Below are 22319 nucleotides of genomic sequence, written 5' to 3' on the forward strand. Positions count from 1 at the left end.
AGGGGTAAAACTTTCGCAGAGAAAAGAAGAGATTGGTGAAATTTTGATTACACAGTAGATGACTACAATTTGAGTTGCGTTACTTATTTTTAGTGGTGAGAAGTCGGCACACGTTGTGAATCCCATGGAGTGTGTACTGTACACCTGGGAGAATGCCATAGGAAAGAGGGAGCTAGAATGGAGCTCTGGAGAAGTGAAATCTCAGAAAACCAGCCTTATCCAGGTAAATAGAATACTAGGTGTAAATTAGATTTATACTATGATGAAGACTGTTGAATTAATAAGTGAGTTTGTTACACTCATGGTCTACCTAACAAATAAAGAAGACAGTTGTGGCTTTGTGCGTAGAATTATATTGAAATTTTATGTAGTAAAAAAGTAAAAGATATAACTAAATATGAACTATAGTCAAATTAGATGCAATAGTTGAACAAAATAAATACCTCAGTGGTTCCAGGAAGACAAAAAAATTATAATCATTAATACTAAAGATATGTGGATGTGAAGAGAACAGCCAAATAGACTGAGAAAAAATCTTGTTTGACAGTATTATTTGTCTCTATTTGTAGGACGGTACAGACAGTTTTTTCCTGGATTCGGACACCAAGATTTTCTGGGTCTCCTTCCTGGACGGACTACAGAGAGTGCTGTTGTTTACTGAGGACCTCGCCGTGGCCATTAATGCTCAGGAGGTTAGTACAGTGACTCTCATGTCTCCTGAATGAATGCGAAACTTGAACAGTTTCAAAATTGTTGATGTGTCTGTCTGATTGAAAGAGGAGATGTCTGGATAATTGAAATTTTGAGACATTATTGTTAACCATTTGAATATTGTTGCTGTGCGCTTTTGATAGAAAGGGGAAATAACTGGATGAATGAGATTAATATGATGAAGGTGGATACTCTGGTTTTAGTGATACTCATTAGCATCAATTGTAATGGATTTAGTGAAAAAAAACAGTTTTCAAGATATGTAAATTGGTGGACAATGATCCTATTAACCAAGATACCATTAGATTTTGCTGAATTTCATGAATCAACACAACAACAAAGTCTTCAAAAATTACTAATATATAAATATTGGTGAAACCACCTGAGTGTAGTAAATGACATAAGATTGATGTCAGACAAACGGCAAAGTTGTAATGGTTGACATGTGTATGCTATATTTTTTATTTTTGTTATACAGGCAGGAGAGTTGGAGAGAATTGAGCAGGAGATCAACCTCTCTCTCCACAGTATGGGTGTATCCCTGGTCAATGACACAACACAGACTGAAGTTGCTTACCTCGGCATCACAAGGTATCTCTCTCTCTCTCTCTCTCTCTCTCTCTCTCTTTCTCTCTCTATCACAAGGTGCTATGTCCACCAGATGCTGCGTACCAGGGCATTATGTGTGGTTTTATGCCCCCTGTCTTATCTATATATCCATCTATCCAGATTTGTCTACTTTTGGTTTCGTAGTGACTCCATGGACTTTTCAAATTGATTCAAGTATCATAATATATTTATTCTATTTATTTGCTTCATATTTCTTTGTTTCTGACAGTTCTGGAGTAATTTGGGAAGAGAAGAAAAAGAGGTATAAAGCACTGAATGGAAAGACAACAGGATTACTGGAGGCAGCCTATCAGAAGTATGTCATGGAGATAGAATTAGGTCACCGTCCACCAGAGAAAATTGCCCTGGACAATAAAATGGAGGTAAGCTTTCGATGAGAATGGTGATTGAAATGATTAAACTAGTAATTTATGTAGTACTTCTAATTCTTGGATTTTGTTTGTTGACTGATTCTACAATATTGTACATATACATGTATATGTTCAGAAATAGAGACTTCAGATGAAAATAGATGTAGTTCTGAATTATGTCTTTATTTTGTATAAGTGAAGAGTAGATTTATTCAATACATACTTGTTAAAGTGGGTCTATGTGGGAGGTTTTTCTGTCTTTTAATTTAGTGTATCTTTAGGTCATCCCTCGCGTATCTGAAGTCTGTTTCTCGGGGTACGTGCAGTACTTTCAGTACTTTTATTTCGATTGTCTCCCTGTCAGTGCATTCAGTTCTTTGATTTTCTTCAAGGTGAATTTCCAGGAGATGAGGATGATAAAGCCAAACAACAGGGGGATTCGAAGATCTTTCCAGGATGGGGTGTGGATCCAGTATAAAACATCACCCCATCAACTTCAGGTCCATGCCAAGATCAATCGCCTACAGGTAACAAAATTATTGATTTGATTAATGATTCAATAGTGATAGTTTAAATATTAAAACATGGATTAATTGATTTGATAATTGAAGTATAAATGAGTCCAGTGCATAAAATATTACCCAGGTATTTAATGTCCTTGTTCTAAGATATTTGATATGCAAAGTCGCAGAAAGAGAGAGAGAAAGAGAGAGAGGGAGACAAATGAGTATGTTGTACAGATAGAAACAACACAGGATGCATACACTGTCATAGCATATATAATCATCATGATGTCATGCTTGTAGATAACTTAAAGATGCTTTCTGTCTGTTACAGCTGGACAACCAGACCTACATCTATGTGTTCCCCACGGTCTTGGCTCCCATCCCTCCCCCCAAATCAGTCGCCTCAGACAGTGGTCAGTGACCCAATTATTGAGATCTTGTGCTAATAAGGCATAATAGAATTAGGCCTATATAAAAAAAAATTGTGTGTTTAGGGTAACACTGATGAAAAATTTAGGTTAGGTAGGTAGGGATTTTTTTTTATTTTATCATATTTTTTTATGCATGAATCCTAAGAGTGTTTGTTTGTGTCATATTTAAAAAATGGGTTTTTGATAGAAATAATATAAAAATCACAATCTGATAAAAACAGACCTCTAAAAATGGTAGGATCGGGGCATTTTTGTAGGTTAGGTAGGGTTACCCTAAACACACAACTTTTTTTTTTTAGGCCTTATTCTTTAATTATATTAATTTTATTTATTCATAATGAGACAGGCAGGTTTTATAGACAGTGTAATAGGTAAAGATTTAAACTCAATTTTAAATTTTTTGAACTTTAATTGAAAAATTGAGCCGAGTATGGTTATGAAATCTATAAATGATGTAGAACAGACCTCATGTGGTTTGGACTGAATCGGATAAACAAACCATTTGTATCTGCATTTTAATTTTACTTCAAGGAAGATGAGTAAAATTTAGAATTGAAGGTGAAAAAAGGGCTAGTTGAAATGGAGTTTTAGTTAATCAGCAAAAAAAAAATTTGCATCAATGAAAAATATGACAAATTATTTAGAATAGACATGTATATATTTGAAATAATAGGATTGAGTTTGAGGTTAAATTATTGTGTTTATTTTGTAGTTCCAAAGCCTTTCGCTGAGGTCAGCATATTGTCACGGAAACATGAACACAGCAACATGCAACAGTTTAAGTAAGTGGTGTTGTTGAAAAGGGTGAAAGGTCAAGGTCAAATTACAGGTCAAAGATAAAAGGTCAGAAGGATTTATCCTGAGATTTTCTACATCATATTGCTCTTATCAACAATTTTGAACTCATCAGGAAAAATGAAACCATAGCTAGAGCGTCTTTGAAACTTCATTCCATAGCATTGTAAGGAAATTAAGGTGGTATGGGACACTTCCATGTTGTGATGTATTGTTTATCGAAATAAACAATAAAACCAAGTGTAATTATATAAGTATTTTCTTTCCCAATATTCTCACCTAACAGCATAGCGCAGTGGGTTAGAGTGTTTACTATGAATTTGTACATCATGAGTTTGAATCCCGCTGGGGGTTTTACAATTTTTACCTCTCCAAATATTTTTAAAAGCTATTTTTTGGTTAAATATTGTAAAAGTTGCAAATTCTAAAATGGTAAAAGTATTTTAATGATAATGTACTTTAAAACACATTAATATCGACAGATGCCAAATACCACTTTAAAACAATGTTGGAACATCTTTTCAGATATTTCAAGGTGTTGGTCCAAGAAATGTCGTTAAAGGTGGACCAGGGCTTCCTGAACAACATAATAGACTTCTTCACCTCCAGTCAACAGGTGTCACGTGATCAGGAGGTGGGTGTATTTTCTAGCTAAGAAACAAGCTGATACTGTAAACAACAAAGAGAAATTTTTGCAAGGTTCGCAAGAGCTTCATTGAAAAATTATTTCACTGTCAACCAGTTCTTGTCAAAAAAGGGCTGTGGTTTAGGCATGAATGAAAAAAATAATCATTCCAAACCAGTTTATTCAGAAACTCCTGAAACAAAGTCACAGCAAATAAAATTTAATTTACAGTACCCAGTAAACGTGTTTTTAAAGTATAATTGTGAGATTTACAGACGTCCAATCAAAAGTTTGTTTTAATTATAATAATGGTTCATTTTTTACACAACAGAAGGAGATGCTGGAGGCAGACCTGAAGACAGTGTATACGGAGTTACTTGACGAGGCCGGGCTTTCACTTGCCGAGGAACAGAAGAACTTCTTTGACTACCTCCACTTCTCACCTATCAAGGTAAGACAGAAGATTGACATCTGAACATGGTTTCCAATTTTTTTTATGAGCTTTCTGTCCACAAAATATATTGATGATGTGATATTCATTCAAATTTCCTTGATTTATTTTCACATTGTTAATTATTTCTATTTTTAGATCCACCTGAGTTTCTCCCTGCAAGGAGGGGGAGGAGGAGATGGGAAGGCGGTCCATCTCCATGCCAACATTATCAATGTCTTCCTGCAGAGTGTCGGGGTGGTGCTGACTGATGTACAAGACGTGGTGTTCAAGTAAGTGTTTCATAAAGTTACTGTAATAGTGGTTGGTATTCAGGATGTGTTGTTTGAGTGAGCGTTTTCACATACTGTATATAGAGCAATGTTCTCCCCCATTTATTTTCGACCTTTTGTCCTCGGGTCAGTGGGCGAATTTAAGACTGGATGAAGTTTTATTTCTCAATTCATCTCTTTAAACGTGGTCACATCTATGTCTGGGCAAATTCAGGGCAAGGCGAAAACATTTGCAAGTGAAGAATGGCGAAAATAAATCAGGGTGAAAATAACTCTGTATACAGTCCTTAGATTCCTAGTAGGAAACCTAAGGCCCGGCTGGCTTGACTATGCAAAATTCCATCATTGAAGTTTCATATAAATTCTTTGTATCCTACAGTTTGGACCTTTTTTTAAAAGAAGGAAGTGTTCAGTAATTTGTATTTCTAACACAATCCAAATCAAAAAGGGAAAATCAAAATTCCTTTTTTTTGACCCCGTTTTTCATATCTGCATCCATATGCACCCCTTTTTGCCAAAAATAAGCCTTTACAAGTCAAAGTTATGGAATTTTCCTGAATCATTGACATTTAAATGCATTACCGGGCATTTAAAATGAGTAACGTTCCTCTTATTCTTATAAAAACTTATGAAGCATCAGAGGAACGTTCCTCTTTACCTAAACTAAAATCTCTACACTTCATCTGAGGAACGTTCCTCTTTTCACTTCAACAGAAATCTTCACAAAGAATCTGAGGAACGTTCCTCTTTTCACTTCAACAGAAATCTTGACAAGTCATCTGAGGAACGTTCCTCTTTTCACTACAACTGAAATCTTCACGAGGAATCTTGAGGAACGTTCCTCTTTTCTCTTTAACTGAAACCTTTACATGGTACTTGAAGAATGTTCCAATTGAAAGTAAAAACAGTAATAAGCAAAATACCGGTAATCTTAAATTAAATAAGCATTTAAACATGTTATACTTTACGTAAATATTAAGGATGTTAACAAGTACTCGAGTACTTGACTATCGCTCAGTCCTGATGATGATCAGCTAAAATTTTCTAAGTTGATTACTCGATATAAAGTAAAAAAGAGTTTGAATTTTTAATATTTTATATCGCGGCATTTTTGGGTTACAATTCAAAATAACAGCTTAGACATACATAGGCATGTAATTAAGAATACCAATTTATTAATATTTCTTTTTATATTAAATATCAAGTTTAGTTTGTAATTGGATTAGATGTTTATATAATTAAAAATTTAACTATATTAATAATTGTCTCAGTGCATATGATTTTATAATTACTAAAAACATAAAGCTCGCATCCATCAAATTCAGGATGGAGTTCCCAAGTAGAGCTGCATTTTCCAGAAAGCACTTTCACTTAATTCGGTCTTCGATACATGGTTGACATGAATCAAGGTTTATCTTCTGTTCTGTTTATCTTCTGTTCATACTGTGTGACTGGCTGGATGGCTTTTGAACTTTTCTGTGGCCTCATTGATTTCCTCCCAGGGGGGATGTCCAGATCTTCTATAGAATCTATGTAAAATAGATATTTGCATTAAAACTCATCATCGCTAAATAACTTCCTGTTATTTCATTTCATAATGAAGATCTGGTGGTAATGCTTATTTTTGTTGATAACACACAAATTCTCAAACATACATTTAGGTATTGACATTCTTTAAGAAGAAATACCCAGTATATTAAAGGTCACATAAGTTTTTCACTGCTTAACTTGAAAGAGAGAGAGAAATTAGAGAGATGTAGCACAAGAGAGAGAGAGAGATATTTGTACAACAAATATTTCTCTTCAGATATAAATACCTATATACCTAAATACGTTTAAACATTTACAGAATCCAAGCAGGATACTTAAGCATGAATTTGATTTGAATCTACCAAACATCAATATACTCTTGAATTTCTGCTCTAATCTTAAAACACATTGGTATTATTGCATTATTATTTTTGGATGGCGACAGATCTTAAAACTTCACATCAAATCCCAAAGCTATTGTTATCGGGGCCGGTCATTCTTGTGAGTATGAGAATGGTTCACAGCTCTAAATTATTGGTTTTAAGCCAGACAGCTGAGCAGATGGAATTTGCATCACTTAAATAAAGCAGGAATTATTAACCACGTCAAACAAGAAAGCTGTATAATTCAGATTCTGTTCATCCTATCAATTTAATGTTGCAGCAAGGTAATACTAGATTCAGTAAATAAGCTTGATGAGCTTAATCAAACTTATTTTTGTTTGAAATTTAGAAGCATAAATTATTCAGAATATTTGCTCATCATAAATTCTGACTTGTTATACTAAGGACTTGATGTTTGTTTCATCAAAATTCTCTTCAATTTTTTACATGCTCCCAAAAAAATGGGGGGGGGGGACTCCATGTTTATTCACTTTTTGGGAGTTAATTTTAATCAACCCTCCTATGCAGTTACTCAGACAAACCGAAAGTGAAACAGTGTTTGGACCTCAGCACAAATCATTGCTGCTGACAAGACTTAGTTCTTGAAAATAATTGATAAGTTCGATGTAATGTATGCTAATAAAAGCATTGTTTTCAAGGAAATTTATTTATAAATACTTTGAAAATAGTCAGATTTTAAATGGTAAGAACAATTTAAATATTTTTTGTAGTCGTATGTATTCCTACGCCAGACTCACTGTTCAATATAGTCTCGTTCAACTCGACGCTCGGCTGTCTCCGTAAATCCTTGTCGGAGATTTACGGTGTCAACCGAGCGTTCGGTTGAACGAGACTATATTGATTGAGTTCAATATTGCTTGGATCTATACAATTTTCGAGAAATATTTCTATTACTGATACATAGTTTAATTGAATTGATTTTATCTTTGAATATTATTTAACATGATTCATATGAGGGTTTCTCGACATTCTTGTCGAAAAGGTCCAAAAATTCATATTATAAAAATGTGCGTAATTCATATTAGAAACTACATGTACTTGTCATGCAAAATAACATATCATTGATTTTAAAATAAATAAACATCGACAAAATCAACTCCCGTCAGTTCTTCAGTACTTTGATTGATATGTAAATTTAAGAAAATTGTTTTCTGTGAGAAAAAGTTAAGGGGGGGGGGGTCCCCCCACTCTTTACATCCTGATGCTACGTGCCTGCTTAAAAGGGTTGATTTAAAAATAGGGTGTTTTTTTAAAAAAGAAAACGCTGCAAATAAATGCATATTGACTGATAGAAGAACTTGACCATAAAAGGCAAAAATTTCTGAATGAAACAGCATCTCATGGATGATTTAGCATCAATATTCCCAAATCACTTAATTTGCGGTAACTCCTACCCCCTACCCCCTTCCCCGACAAAAAAAAATAAGATGAAGAAAACACCTAACATTTCTCCCCTAAAAGAAAAGCTAATTTTGTGGAGGGATAGGACAAATCATCCAGTCATTCTTTAATTGAGTATTTATGTAGTATTTATTCCTTTTTAAGATATCAGTAATTCTCAGGCATGAATAACTTAATTATCATCAGTGCACTAGCTATAGCTTTATACCCGCTATCCATCTGCGCATGCAACCAGATAATCTAAAACAATTGTAAAAATTAAAAGTCTAAACCAAAGAAATTAATTGAAGAAATATATGTATAATTTGATAGTTCTAATGTTTTCAGTTTAGAAGTAAAGTGGATATATTACAAGGAGAGGACATACATAGGCTATGTCTGTTGTCCAATCCTATTGAATTTTTTCAATAAAACATGTTTAAATAAATTAGAAGTAAAGTGAAAAAGTCTTAATGATACCCGTTATCTAGTATTTTTGTTCAACTTAAATGTGCATATAATTCATTTCAATATAATATAAACAGTCACCATGTTAAGTTTGTTCCTAAAACATCAATTTACCTGTCTTAAAGTTAAAATTCATAATAAGTAATGAACTTTAAGGAAAAAGTTCTTTCCTAAGATATAACTTTAAGTCTTAATTAATTTTGCTTTGTGAAATGGGCCCCTGTGCACTCATTAGATTAATCCTTTCACATTTGTACAGGTTACAATTGTGTGATAATTCATTTCGGCAGATTAATCATATATTTAATATTTAACTTTTTCTTAAATAGAGCATGTTCCTATTCCATATGACCTAATATCTGTTTATGATTTTCCTATTTACAAAGTCTGATTTGAAAGATTTAAAACTCACATCATGTAAAAGGAGTTTATAGTGTTACTGAATTCATTTGTCCCAAGAGGGCCATTTTCCTAGCAATGGTGTTGATAAGCATTTGTAGGGGAAATTGATAACCTGTAAAATGAGAAGTGGCTAGCCGATTACTCTGTTTCAAAAGAGCCTTGTGGGAGTATTAGTCCCAGAAGGACAGCTATAGTGTGAGATTAATTTTAAATTAAGAATAACAAACCTTAATCTTCAAGCATCTTTCATCTCATCAAGCTCTGTCCAAATTAATGCTACCCATCCACCAGACCAGCAAACAATTCAAATGCAGTGATTTCAAACCAAAATCCACAAGGCAAAATATTTTGTCACTGCCAATCATCATCACCTATAACATTACATTGTATTATGATTATATTTTAATTTTGCACATCATTTTCAAAATTTGATGATTACAATAATTTTTTTAAATATCAGATAATCAAGAATTTTGTATCAATTTAATCTAAATGCTTTAGATTTGCAATTACCTTGATTGTAGTAAATAAGCAGAAGAGCAAAAGAAACTCAGTTATGTATTTTAAACGTTTGGATATAATAAAAGTATTTATTACCTTGATGCAAGCATCCTGCGAAGTTTGCAACTGCAATTTCCAAACAATATTTCTGTTCACCTTCATAAAGTATACACATGAAGCGTTGATCTTAAATTAAATTTGCGACCACATTTTGCATCTGTTCCTAAAGCAGTGATCTGCTGTTGAAAGCTCTCGAATTTCACACAGTTACTATTATTAGCACACCCCGAACATCTTATCAGCATCCAGTTAGTGATTGACATCTGATAGAGGACCTTAGCATGTGCATGAATGGCCGGCGGTGACATTAGCAAACCAAATGTAGCAGAGGAATATGGGCTTTAGGTCATGACATTTCTATTGACCATGCATGCTGAGAAGTTATTTACAGAATATACTGGAGTATTTTGATATTAGATATTTTCTAGTTGATAAACATGAGGTACTTCAAGAAAGCCAAAAAGTGAGTTGGTTTTTTTTTACCTTAAATATCCTACTAATACCAGAGGTAGATTTGTAGATTTATCTAAACTACGAGTACACTATTGAATTATAGCTTGTGTATGTTGTGATTTTATTAGGAAGGGGGTGGGGGTAATTGTTAGCTAGTGTAAGATATAATTTACATATATATTAATATAATGATTGCATTTCATATGAGAACTGTAATTCAAATTTTACATCCTTTTACTAATGTTTGTTACTATCATCCAGCTCAAAGAATTTGACAAATAACCTGATTGTTTTCTCAAAGCTAAGGTCCTGTCACACCAGATTGCATTCCCCCAGAGTTTCACGATACTGTTATATTTCTGGAATTGCTGTGGGTTCGCTGGGAAATTCAAAAACATTGTACAGTTGTATTTTAAATTTTTACAAGGTGAAAATGTGACAGTTGACCAAGGGATTTCTACTCAGCTCCTGCGGCGTGTAACTGCATTCCTACAAACTTTGACAAACAAATGACTGCGCTCCAACTGAGTGCTCATAATGTGCTTAGAGTTGTGACCTCGAGTTTACGGTGTGTGTGTGTGTGTGTGTGCACCCTTTTTCATCAGTCCTTATATTACTTAACCAACATCATATTGTTGTTTCAGCGGCTTGACACAAAGTTTTTGATTTTATATTTAAAATTGTTAAATTATGGGCTGCAAACCCGCTATCATCGGGAGTAATTTTGCACACTTGTTAAACAAGTTATTTAATAAGTGACATAATTAGCATGTCTTCTAAATTTCAATTGTGCTTCTTAGCTACATGTGCAATAGGGGTGAAAATTATCCCTGCAATAATAATCACCGCAATGTATCATTATATAAATAGTGCCTGTTTGGGAGGGTAACAGTTGAAATTGACACCCCGAGGAAACCATTGTCAACCGACGCGAAGCGGAGGTTGACAATGGTTTTCGAGGGGTGTCAATTTCAACTGTTATCCTCCCAAACAGGCACTATTTATTTTGTTATACTGAATGTCTTAATTTTAAAGAAAACATCACTGCTTTTAGATAGTAATAACGTGAATTCTACGGCGAACCGTACGCGCATGATTTTCGCGCATGTAACATTTTTAATGTTACCCATTGCTAAGTGCGTTGCGAACGCTGAGGGTAATAGAACGGATTATGAACTGCGTCTTAACCAATCAGATTTCAGTATTTAACATGAAAGTATAACAAATCAATTTGCATCATGATAGATATTAAAAATAAAATCAGGATTTTCCAGTAAAATGTTGACAATCGCACATCAATTATTTACAATTAATTTAAGCAAAACATTTTTAAGTCCAATTGCACAGAAGAAGAACAGACGGATATTCGGACTGACGGACGGACAAGGTGATTCTTATATACCCCCCAAACTTTGTTTGCGGGGGGTATAGAAACAATAAACTTAAGGTCAGTCGCGGGTTTACAATTTTGCGCCCTCTGCACAGGGTATTGCACAATACTTAAAGGAAATAGTTTTAATGTCGTAAAACACAAATGCAGAGTAAAATGTTCTAATAAAGATTTCTGTTGAAGTGAAAAGAGGAACGTTCCTCAGATTCTTTGTGAAGATTTCTGTTGAAGTGAAAAATCGAGGAACGTTCCTCAGATTCTTTGTGAAGATTTCTGTTGAAGTGAAAAGAGGAACGTTCCTCAGATTCTTTGTGAAGATTTCTGTTGAAGTGAAAAGAGGAACGTTCCTCAGATTCTTTGTGAAGATTTCTGTTGAAGTGAAAAGAGGAACGTTCCTCAGATTCTTTGTGAAGATTTCTGTTGAAGTGAAAAGAGGAACGTTCCTCAGATTCTTTGTGAAGATTTCTGTTAAAGTGAAAAGAGGAACGTTCCTCAGATTCTTTGTGAAGATTTCTGTTGGAGTGAAAAGAGGAACGTTCCTCTGATGCTTCATAAGTTTTTATAAGAATAAGAGGAACGTTACTCATTTTAAATGTCTGTGTAATGCATTTAAATGTCAATGACTCAGGAAAATTCCATCAACTTTGACTTGTAAAGGCTTATTTTTGGCAAAAAGGGGTGTATATGGATGCAGATATGAAAAACAGGGTCAAAAAAAAGGAATTTTGATTTTCCCTTTTTGATTTGGATTGTGTTTTCTGTATATTGTTTGCCTGTATTTTGCAGGCTTGGATATTTTGAGAGAAAGAACACTTTCTACAACCAGTCGCAGCTGACTTCAGAAATGGGTCGTCATTATGCTGGCCAAGCGGTCAAACAGCTCTATGTCCTGGTACTTGGGCTTGACGTACTTGGGAATCCGTTTGGACTTTTGCGTGGAATGGCTGAGGGAATGGAAGATCTATTCTATGAGCCGTATCAGGTATCTAGCTTTTCCAGATCCAAAAAATCTGCCTTTCAACAACATCTGTTTGTTGTCTCAAATTAAACCCTTACAGCAGAAAACAAGTTTCAGCCGCAGGGGATGTCAGATACAAGTGATACCTTTAAGCACTACCATTGCTTGCTATATTTTTTACATGTAAACATTTGTTGTTGTTTCCGGTTTACAAACAGAAACTTTGATAGATCTTTGATATCTAGAAGACAAACTTTTTGCTGAGTATATATAAAAATATTAACCAAAACTGAAGAAGTACATGAACCCGTGTATAAGAATCCAGCATCAACCCCATTAGATTTTGAACCCCCGCACTTGCCCATAATTCAAGTATCAATAAACCCATTGAAGATTCGGTTTCCGTTGGAATGTAGATTTCATTGTAATTATCACAACACTTCCACCTGATTCAGATCCTTATCTCACTCTAGAGCACATTAATCTTATTAACACTTCAACCTTTCCTTTTTAATATTGGTCAGATGGTAAGTACTCTAATATCAGCCAACTCTTAGTCTTCTGTTCTTACTCTTACATGCATATCAGTGACCATCCTTGCAAATTCTTTTCAGTAAATAAATTTATTGGCTGTTCATGACATATTTCTTCTAATCAGGAATTAATAGATGAATGCATTCATATTGTTGACAAATCTAGTTCAATGCATTCACACTATTGACAAATCTAATTCATTGCTAAATTCTGTATCATTTAACCCTGTTTTCATTTATGAATAATAATTTACCATTTATCTGTATATGAGATACACATGTACATGCTTCACCAAATATTATCAAAAAACAGTTTAAAGCAATGCACTGAAAGAATACACTTTAAACTTTGTTAGATACTAGCAGAAAACAATTGGTGTATGGATGCAATACCATGAAGTACATGTACTTGAACACTTGATTGTAATCACCTTTTCATTTACAGAATTATACTAACTAGTCTCGTGATTGATATTCTCAGTGACAATAGCCTTCCAAACAAAAGTTTGTGAATTTAAGGACAATTTATGCCTGTTTTATTTTGTCACATGGGTCTTTCAGAAGTAAAGTTCTAAAGCTTCAGACCATGTTGGCCTGTGGACCACCAAAAACATTAGTTAATGTATTAGTCATTACCATCAATTTCCAGGACTCAAGCCATCAGTGACCCTCTAAGCATGGATCTGCATTGAAAGTGTGCATCTTCTTTGGATGTTGAATTAATCAAATTTAGTAGTTCTTCTTAATTGAACACATTTGACAAATGAATGTTAAATACTCTATGCACTGGACAATGTGAAATTATAATGATAAAATAAACATGATCAATGTGTTAAGAATGCTCATAACTCTGATTGGACTTTCTATTTTGATCACAGGGAGCTATTCAGGGACCTGAAGAGTTTGCTGAGGGTCTGGCCCTTGGGGTCAGAAGTCTCCTAGGTCATGCTGTAGGTCAGTATGATTTATTCATTAGACAGAAAAGTCAAAGGTCGGTAAGCAATATCAGTATGAATTACGCAGAGTAAGTAAATCATATTTATAATGTAGATGATTCTCAAATGATCTCTAAAAATACTTTGTATGGAAGCTGTGCACCTTTTCAGTAGTAGGTCATACACTCTGCTATAGGATTGAGAGTCCTTTCCAAAAGAATTCAGGCAGGGAGGAAGCTCAATTAAATGCATTAATTTAATGAGACTCCTCCACAATTTTGTGTATCGGCTATGGTACTCGGGTGACCAATAAGGTCTATTGACCTCTTATTTCTACTCTTAGGTGGCGCTGCAGGAGCAGTTTCTCGAATCACCGGTACGATTGGCAAGGGACTGGCAGCACTGACATTTGACGATGAGTATCAGAAGAAGAGGAGAGAGGGACTGAACAAGAAACCAGCCAACATCGGAGAGGGGTTTGCCAGGGGAGGGAAAGGCCTTGTCATGGTTAGTAGTGACAGATACTGTAAACGGACTATATTTGGCGCGTACAATATTTGGTGGAAATTAGTCTGAACAAGTTGGCGTAGATTTGAATTAGCGTATTCCTGAATAAGACTATTCTTATACATAATATATATATTATATGCATGGCATTTAGCGACGTACTTGATTTAGCGGAAGCCCTTACCGCCAAAAGCGCTAAATAGAATACACAGCCAAATGTAGTACGTTTACAGTATTCTGTGTGGCAAAATGAAACTAAATAAATCCTTTTGATAAAAATTTGGAAAAGAATTTAATGAGGGAGAAGTAAAGTTACATTATTGTCAGAAAAAACGTGTAGGAATTGAGCAAGTTCCATGCAATATTTTGAATATTATTAGTATGATTTCAATAACCCATGATAAAACGATGTTTTGGTTATTAAAAAAGGAATTGGTTATCTTTAATTATGTTTGGAAGAGTTCGATTATGGATTTATGTTGTTATTATGGACTTGTGCATTATCTATAAGAAAAAGTTGTTTTTGACAGGGAGTTTTTGACGGAGTTACAGGAATTGTCCGAAAACCAATAGAGGGCGCTCAGAAGGAAGGTGTGGAAGGTTTCTTCAAAGGTACAAAAACTCTGAACATTGCTATTTTGAAAACCAACTTTATAATTTGCTTGTGGAAATGTTTGCCAGATTCTCATGGAACAGATGTGAATATTTCTTGCCATCATTCTTAGTTTCTTAGAAAATCTTAATTTTACCTGTGAGTTACCTGTTTCAGGGATCGGTAAGGGCTTGGTTGGCGTGGTAACCAGACCGACCAGCGGCGTGATAGATTTTGCCAGCAGCTCCTTCGAAGGAATCAAGAGGTAAGCAGAGAATATTAATGAAGGACTCCATGTGGTCAGTGCAAGAAAATACCACTGAGAGTACTGAGTGTATGAAAGCATTTGAATATGAATGGCATTTGTTCATACTGAAGTGCATGATCAACTAAAGTCTAATGCTGTAGATATATGCTCCAAGACTGCATCAAAATTAATGATGATAACAAAAATAAAGTGAACAAAATGTTGATATAAAAAAAAGAAATTTATTGAAGTTTTATTGACTTGTCATTGTCTGCCTAGCTGTTTGACACAGAAAATAAGAGGAATTTTAAGTAATTTTTTCAGCTGGGCGGAATATTATTTTCTTATGGAACAATATAATTCTATTTTTTACAAACTCAACTTGTATGTAATTACTTAAAGTAGGAATACAATTGCATTGATCATACCTTGTGTATTAATTCGAATGTTAACAAAACACTGAAACCTTTCCTTTATTTTACAGAATTGCAGAACTGTCAGATGATGTAGGAAGACTACGTCCCCCTAGACGATTTCACTCAGACAAAATAATTCGTCCGTACAGTCTCGTCGAGGCCTCAGGATACGCCATTTTACAGGTAAACTTCAAATTGATCTCTTCTATTTTGAATATTAATTCTTTTAGTCTAGATTAGATAATCATGTAACTGTTTAATTGTTGTTGACAATTTCAGCAAGCTGTGAAGCTCTGTTTTTTAGAATGCTGAATATAAGTGTTGAGAAAATTTGTATAATCTACACAGTTTTGTTTTATTGAGTCCACATTAAAAAACAAATATGGATTCATTAGAAGTTGGCCTTATCACGATTACACAGAAATTAAATAGTAGAGTTTTTAAGTACATCATTAAGTTATCGCTTTTGTTCTCCTTTGCAGTCCACGCAGTTTGTTAGTATTTTCAAAATTTTTAAAGATTTTATTACTTATTATAAATTCTTTGGGCTAGTGTTTTCATGGTGGTTTCCTCTCACTTTATGTTCTACATTTATTTAACTTTTTTAGTTTTGTTGCAGGAAGTGTTTCAGTTTTTCACCATATAACTTCTATGTATGACCATTATCCCCTCATTCTGTGCACACTTTTATTTAACTGTAATGTTTTGACTTATTATAAGTTGATTATGTTTCCATGCATGATTGGCATTGATTGCAAGCAGATAATTGGAAACTGATATCTTTTTCATTTATATGAGCACCACAAGTTTACTCAACTTTTCAGAATAAAATTTTCTCAGCTATCTTATTTCTTTCCATCATGATGGTATGAAATTTTGCCTTATTTTTGTCTTCTCTGAGAAAGCTTGACCAATGAATTGTTCTCACTAAAAGTTGTGAAAAGCACCCCTTGCAGATTTTGAAATCTCACTATTACGAAGGTTGTCCCAAAATAATGTAGACAGGACACATAATTTATAATTTGTTCACTGCAATTTCATTAGACTTCTATGTTTTCTTCAATGACCCTTTGGCAAACAATACTAAAAAATTCAAATCTGTACTTTATTTATATCTCGAGAAAATAAGTAATTATTAACAACAAGTTTTGTCAGGCGGCGCAATGTGCGACGTCGAAAATTTCCAGTTTTACGTTGTTGCTAAACCCTCCACATCGTTTTACGATAAACATTTACGTTTTATTTCTGAAAATGTGTTAGAAAAAATATCATCTTTGAACATGTACCCTGAGTGCACATTCAACATATATTTCTAGTTTGTTGTTTTTTTTTAATATTTTCTAAGTACAAACGATCTGTCGGCTCCAAACTTGCCCTGTATTACCTGTTGTCTAACGTCCGTCCTACCGAAATGTGTCGTTCTGCATTTTGACGTACATTGATATCGTTCGGGGTTTCTTTTTTTCACTTATTGTCATCATACTTGTTCAAAAATTTTCAATGTTGTTTAACTACTTATTCACAAAACGCATTTCTAATCGATTTTGTTAATTTCATTTACTTCCAAAGCCGCTTAGGATTTATTTCATGGTTTTTACAAAATTGTACCAGTTACTGCTGCGCCGCCTTAAACGCTGACATCGTCATTTCATTACGAGTTAACTTTTCAACTTGTCACAAAACGCGCTATATAATATTTAAAAGTTTTGTTATAGCCAAAACATTTTCTAAGTAAATAATAGAATTATTATCAAATATCAATGTATGTTTTATTTGAATTTTTTCATTCAAAAAGTACTTTTCCTCGCAATTTTCATTTCATTATGTTGATTTTAACTTTTTGTTTTTGACTTTGCGCCGCATGTCGAATTTCTGATCTAACATGCTTTCATTTCACTAATTTAATCTCAAACAATTTTTGATTTTAAAACATTATTTGAATGCAATTTTTTTTAACCCTCTGTGGCACAAATTTCATCTTCCTTTGTCTCCGATTAACTGAATAACGCCACTTGTCTACACTATTTTGGGACAACCCTCGTATTTTTCTGATAATGAATACACGATATGAAATTAAATGTTTAGAGTTTATTATACGAGGGTTGTCCCAAAATAGCGTAGACAAGTGGCGTTATTCAGTTAATCGAAGACAAAGGAAGATGAAATTTGTGCCACAAAGGGTTTAAGAAATTAGCATTCAATTAATGTTTTAAGATCTAATATTGTTTGAGATTAAATTAGTGAAATGAAAGCATGTAAGATTAGAAATTCGACATGCGGCGCAATGTCAAAAACAAAAATTTAAAATCAACATAATGAAATGAAAATTGCGAGGAAAAGTACTTTTTGAATGAAAAAATTCAAATAAAACATACATTGATATTTGATAATAATTCTATTATTTACTCAGAAAATATTTTGACTATAACAAAACTTTTAAATATCTTATAGGGTGTTTTGTGACTAGTTGGAAAGTTAACTTGTACTAAAATGACGATGTCAGCGTTTAAGGCGGCGCAGCAGTAACTGATACAATATATTTTGTAAAGATCATGAAATAAATCCTAAGCGGCTTTGGAAGTAAATGAAATTAACAAAATCGATGAGAAATGGTTTTGTGAATAAGTAGTTAAACAACATTGAAAATATTTGAACAAGTATGATGACAATAAGTGGAAAAAAGAAACTCCGAACGATAGCAATGGACGTCAAAATGTAACGACACATTTCGGCAAGACGGACGTTAGACAACAAGTAATACAGGGCAAGTTTGGAGCCGACAGATCGTTTGTACTTAAAAAATATTTTAAAAAACCCCAAAAACTAGAAATTTATGTTGAATGTGCAGTCAGGGTACATGTTCAAAAATAATATTTTTTCTAAGACATTTTCGGAAATAAAACGTAAATGTTATCGTTAAGGATGTGGAGGGTTTAGCAACAACGTAAAACTGGAAATTTTCGACGTCTCGCATTGCGCCGCCTGACAAAACGTGTTGTTACTAATTATTCATTTTCTCGAGAAATAAATAAAGTACAGATTTGAACTTTTCAGCATTGTTTGCCAAAGGGTCATTGAAGAAAACATAGAAGTCTAATGAAACTGCAGTGAACAGATTTTAAGTTATGTGTCCTGTCTACATTATTTTGGGACAACCCTCGTATTTAATATTTTCCCATGTGATTTGTTGTAAAAAGACAGAATGATCATGGAATTTGGTCCTTGCGTGAAATAAGGAATTTACAATTAACGTTGAAAATAAAAATTTGTTGTTGTAGGAAACAGAGAAGGGGAAGTTTGCTGGAACAGATGAATACATGGCTCATTCTGTGATCATTGGAGACAGCAAGTCCACCAAGAGTGTTCTACTAGTTACCGACAGGTAAACTTGATATTACAATGATGTAATTACATTACATAACAGCAAGTCCACCAAGAGTGTTCTACTAGTTACAGACAGGTAATCTTGATATTACAATGATGTAATTACATTACATAACAGCAAGTCCACCAAGAGTGTTCTACTAGTTACCGACAGGTAACCTTGATAATACATTGATGTAATTACATTACATAACAGCAAGTCCACCAAGAGTGTTCTACTAGTTACAGACAGGTAATCTTGATATTACAATGATGTAATTACATTACATAACAGCCAGTCCACCAAGAGTGTTCTACTAGTTACTGACAGGTAATCTTGATATTACAATGATGTAATTACATTACATAACAGCAAGTCCACCAAGAGTGTTCTACTAGTAACTGACAGGTAATCTTGATATTACAATGATGTAATTACATTACATAACAGCATGTCTACCAAGAGTGTTCTACTAGTAACTGACAGGTAATCTTGATATTACAATGATGTAATTACATTACATAACAGTAAGTCCACCAAGAGTGTTCTACTAGTTACATACACTGGCAGGTAAGTTTGATATTACAATAATGTAATTACATTATATGACAGCAATTCCACCATGAGTGTACAACTAGTAACTAACAGGTAACCATGATATTACAATTTGATATGATTACATATCCCATGACAGAAATTTACAAAGAGTGTTCTACTAGTAACTGACAGGTAATTTTGTAATTACTTATGTAACAGTGGTATGAAATACCATGCATGTAACAGAGCAATAACCTTTGTACTTGTTTTATATTACTTGTATCTTTATGGCAGTTTTACAGCGAATTACAGAATACCAGTAGAGTTTTCAATAGCTTGCTAGATTGATCAATAGGGTATTCAATTTGGTCAGCAAGGTATCACATTAGGTTTAAATCTAGGTCATGTGATTACTCAGGTATGACAGCAATAGAGTGAGTTAATCTGGTTAAGGTGGCTCGACACACCAATGCATAATTTGATGGATCGATGAAGAATCATTTTTGAGAAATGATTATACAAAAATGACACCTATATCGGCCTCTGATTATTTTATATGAATTTTTTTGTGTTTTTTGATGGAAACCGGAAACATCGTTTTAGCTGCGAACAAGATATATTAGAGCTAAAAATTTGTTATCAATTAATGCACAATACAATTATCTATAAATATATATCAAAAACGGCCAGATAAACTTTGAAATATTTTTGTAAAAAAAATATTTATGAAAATGAAAAAAAAGGATTGTAGATATTTTTTAAATCTATGGATAAAAACTGCAGATAAACTGTTATTCGCATTTAACAATTGCTGTACAATCATATTTCAACAAGAAATTGAAACCAAATGGTGAAATTAAAGAAAAAATGAAAATTTTAAAATCGAACCGATCCCGATTGTAATTAAACGGATCCCGAACGAAATCACTTAAAAATTAGAATGAATCAGAATTTTGCAAAAATTTCTGGTTGTTTAGCTGTAAAATGGTTTTGTCATTTACTAACTTTATAATTTATATCAATTACTTAGAAAAAAACTGCAGTTTATTTGTAAAATTTCAATTTTAAAATAATTCTGATCGGGATCAGTTTTTTTTCAATCGGGATCGGTTAAAATTTGATAAATAGCAATTTTTCCAAAATTTCGCATTTTCATTCCAATTTCTTTGTAAAATATCATTGTTTAGTAAAAAGTTTATGTGACTGTATGTTATTTTTAAAATTGTATCCATAGATTAAAAAGATATTAAAGAATTACAATTTGGATTTTTAGAAATATTTTTTTAATTAAAAAATTAAACACTTGACCAAACGATCTTTGGCATGAATTTATTTATAATTATATTACACATTAATTGACAACAAGTTTAAAGCTCTAATATATTCTATTTGTCTGCCAAACAGTTTTTCCTATTTCTTTGAAAAAATACAAAAAAATTCGTATAAAATAACTGAAAGCCGATATTGATCTCTGTTTTGTGGAATCATGTTTCAAAAAAGATTCTCTATCGATCCATAAAATAAAATTTTGATGTGTCGAGGAACCTTAACATTTGCACGTTTTGGGCCTTTTTGTTTCTCTCTGATATCCTACATTACTGCTATAAAAGTCTGAACTAATTTAGCAGTCAGCAAAAAAAAAAAATATTAGTGCTGTAAGATGCACCAGGAATCAGGGAACCAAAATGTTTAATGATTTTTTGCAGTGAAAAATACCTCCTTTTTAAGTTATGCTTTTCTCTTAAATGTTTGTTTGTTTCTTCAGAACTGCTTTTTGAATTACATTTTTTGAAAAACAAAATTCAAATTACTCCAAGCAGAATTGATGCTCTATAGAGTCCAGTGCTGTCCAGGTGAACATTCTTTTTAAACGTCTATGAATAGAATAGCTAACAATAGGAGGGAGTGTTCTAGAGGTTTTCTTTGTGTAAAATGAATGGGTTGAGTGCAAAATAACAATCTACACTTGAGTAACCACATGACCTAGATTTAAACCTGATGTGATACCTTGCTGACCAAATTGAATACCCTATTGAGCAATCCAATAAGCTATTGAAAACTCTACCGGTATTCTGTAATTCGCTGTAATGTGTTTGAAAAGATAACAGAGACGGTCTTAATGGTATAATATATATATGATGTGATTTCAATATCATTCTTATAATTGATCTCATTTCATTTGAATAAAGTTTGTTCTTGATTCATTGAAAATTAAAATGTTGCATGGACCCTGAGGTCCACGCAGAAAATATATAAGCGAGGTTAAATCGGATGCTATGGGGAAAGTTCAGCCTGCGCATGAGCTAGCCTGGTTCCTGTGCGTAATGGGTAGCTCAGGGAACCAGGCTAGCACAAGTTTATCTGAATCGGGATTCAATGCCATATGCACACATAAGTTCAAAGGCGCTGTAATTGTAAAGTTGTCGGTAAACGTAGTCGGTACAGAAACAAAGTAATCCTTTTAAAAAAATAATCGGCATGTAATATGAACTGTCAGTATTATGAAATAAGTTAATGTTATGCTGAATCTACAACATGCATCAAATAACATATAAATTTGCAATGTTTTGTTGTTTACTGTATACACATGTAACTTAACTTTACTTTTATAGTAGCCGTGGCTAGAGTACTTCCCGATTAAAATTGTTTAAGCATTTAAGTGTGATTGAATAATTATGGCACTGTATAAAAGTTTAAATCTCAAGAAAATGCATCAAAATATGAAATTAATTTAAACAAAGGTAGTGCAAATCGTAATGTGTGCGCAAATAGTAGAATTCGCCCAATGCCCAATACTATACATTCAGACTTCATTAATAGATAGATCATAATTGTTTTAGAAGTATGAACCCTTTCAATTCTGAGGTAAAA

At 33.4% G+C, this 22319-nt stretch overlaps 1 protein-coding gene and 1 long non-coding RNA gene across 7 annotated transcripts in view; one reads left to right on the forward strand and one right to left on the reverse strand.

The window, feature by feature from the left end:
• LOC128170585 (intermembrane lipid transfer protein VPS13A-like) overlaps nt 1-22319 on the forward strand; it is an 87691-nt gene that overhangs the window by 62049 nt on the left and 3323 nt on the right. For 5 of the 6 annotated variants that reach the window (XM_052836360.1, XM_052836365.1, XM_052836361.1 and 2 more), the window contains 17 exons: nt 94-223; nt 570-692; nt 1190-1302; nt 1550-1703; nt 2084-2218; nt 2529-2610; nt 3341-3410; nt 3949-4057; nt 4380-4499; nt 4638-4771; nt 12146-12341; nt 13729-13804; nt 14129-14292; nt 14823-14904; nt 15062-15149; nt 15616-15730; nt 18826-18929. In XM_052836360.1, coding sequence (XP_052692320.1) covers nt 94-223; nt 570-692; nt 1190-1302; nt 1550-1703; nt 2084-2218; nt 2529-2610; nt 3341-3410; nt 3949-4057; nt 4380-4499; nt 4638-4771; nt 12146-12341; nt 13729-13804; nt 14129-14292; nt 14823-14904; nt 15062-15149; nt 15616-15730; nt 18826-18929 — 1995 coding nt within the window. Of the gene's footprint in view, nt 1-93; nt 224-569; nt 693-1189; nt 1303-1549; nt 1704-2083; nt 2219-2528; nt 2611-3340; nt 3411-3948; nt 4058-4379; nt 4500-4637; nt 4772-12145; nt 12342-13728; nt 13805-14128; nt 14293-14822; nt 14905-15061; nt 15150-15615; nt 15731-16029; nt 16412-18825; nt 18930-22319 lie in introns of those variants that run through there. The other variant, XM_052836366.1, reaches the window with a different exon arrangement.
• LOC128170586 (uncharacterized) lies at nt 5380-10231 on the reverse strand. Its single transcript, XR_008241866.1, has 3 exons — nt 9553-10231; nt 9183-9326; nt 5380-6300 (listed from the first exon to the last, which is right to left on the reverse strand). It is a non-coding gene; the product is annotated as an uncharacterized LOC128170586 (long non-coding RNA).

This window comes from Crassostrea angulata, chromosome 2 (assembly GCF_025612915.1).
Source record: "Crassostrea angulata isolate pt1a10 chromosome 2, ASM2561291v2, whole genome shotgun sequence".
Classification (NCBI taxonomy): domain Eukaryota; kingdom Metazoa; phylum Mollusca; class Bivalvia; order Ostreida; family Ostreidae; genus Magallana; species Magallana angulata.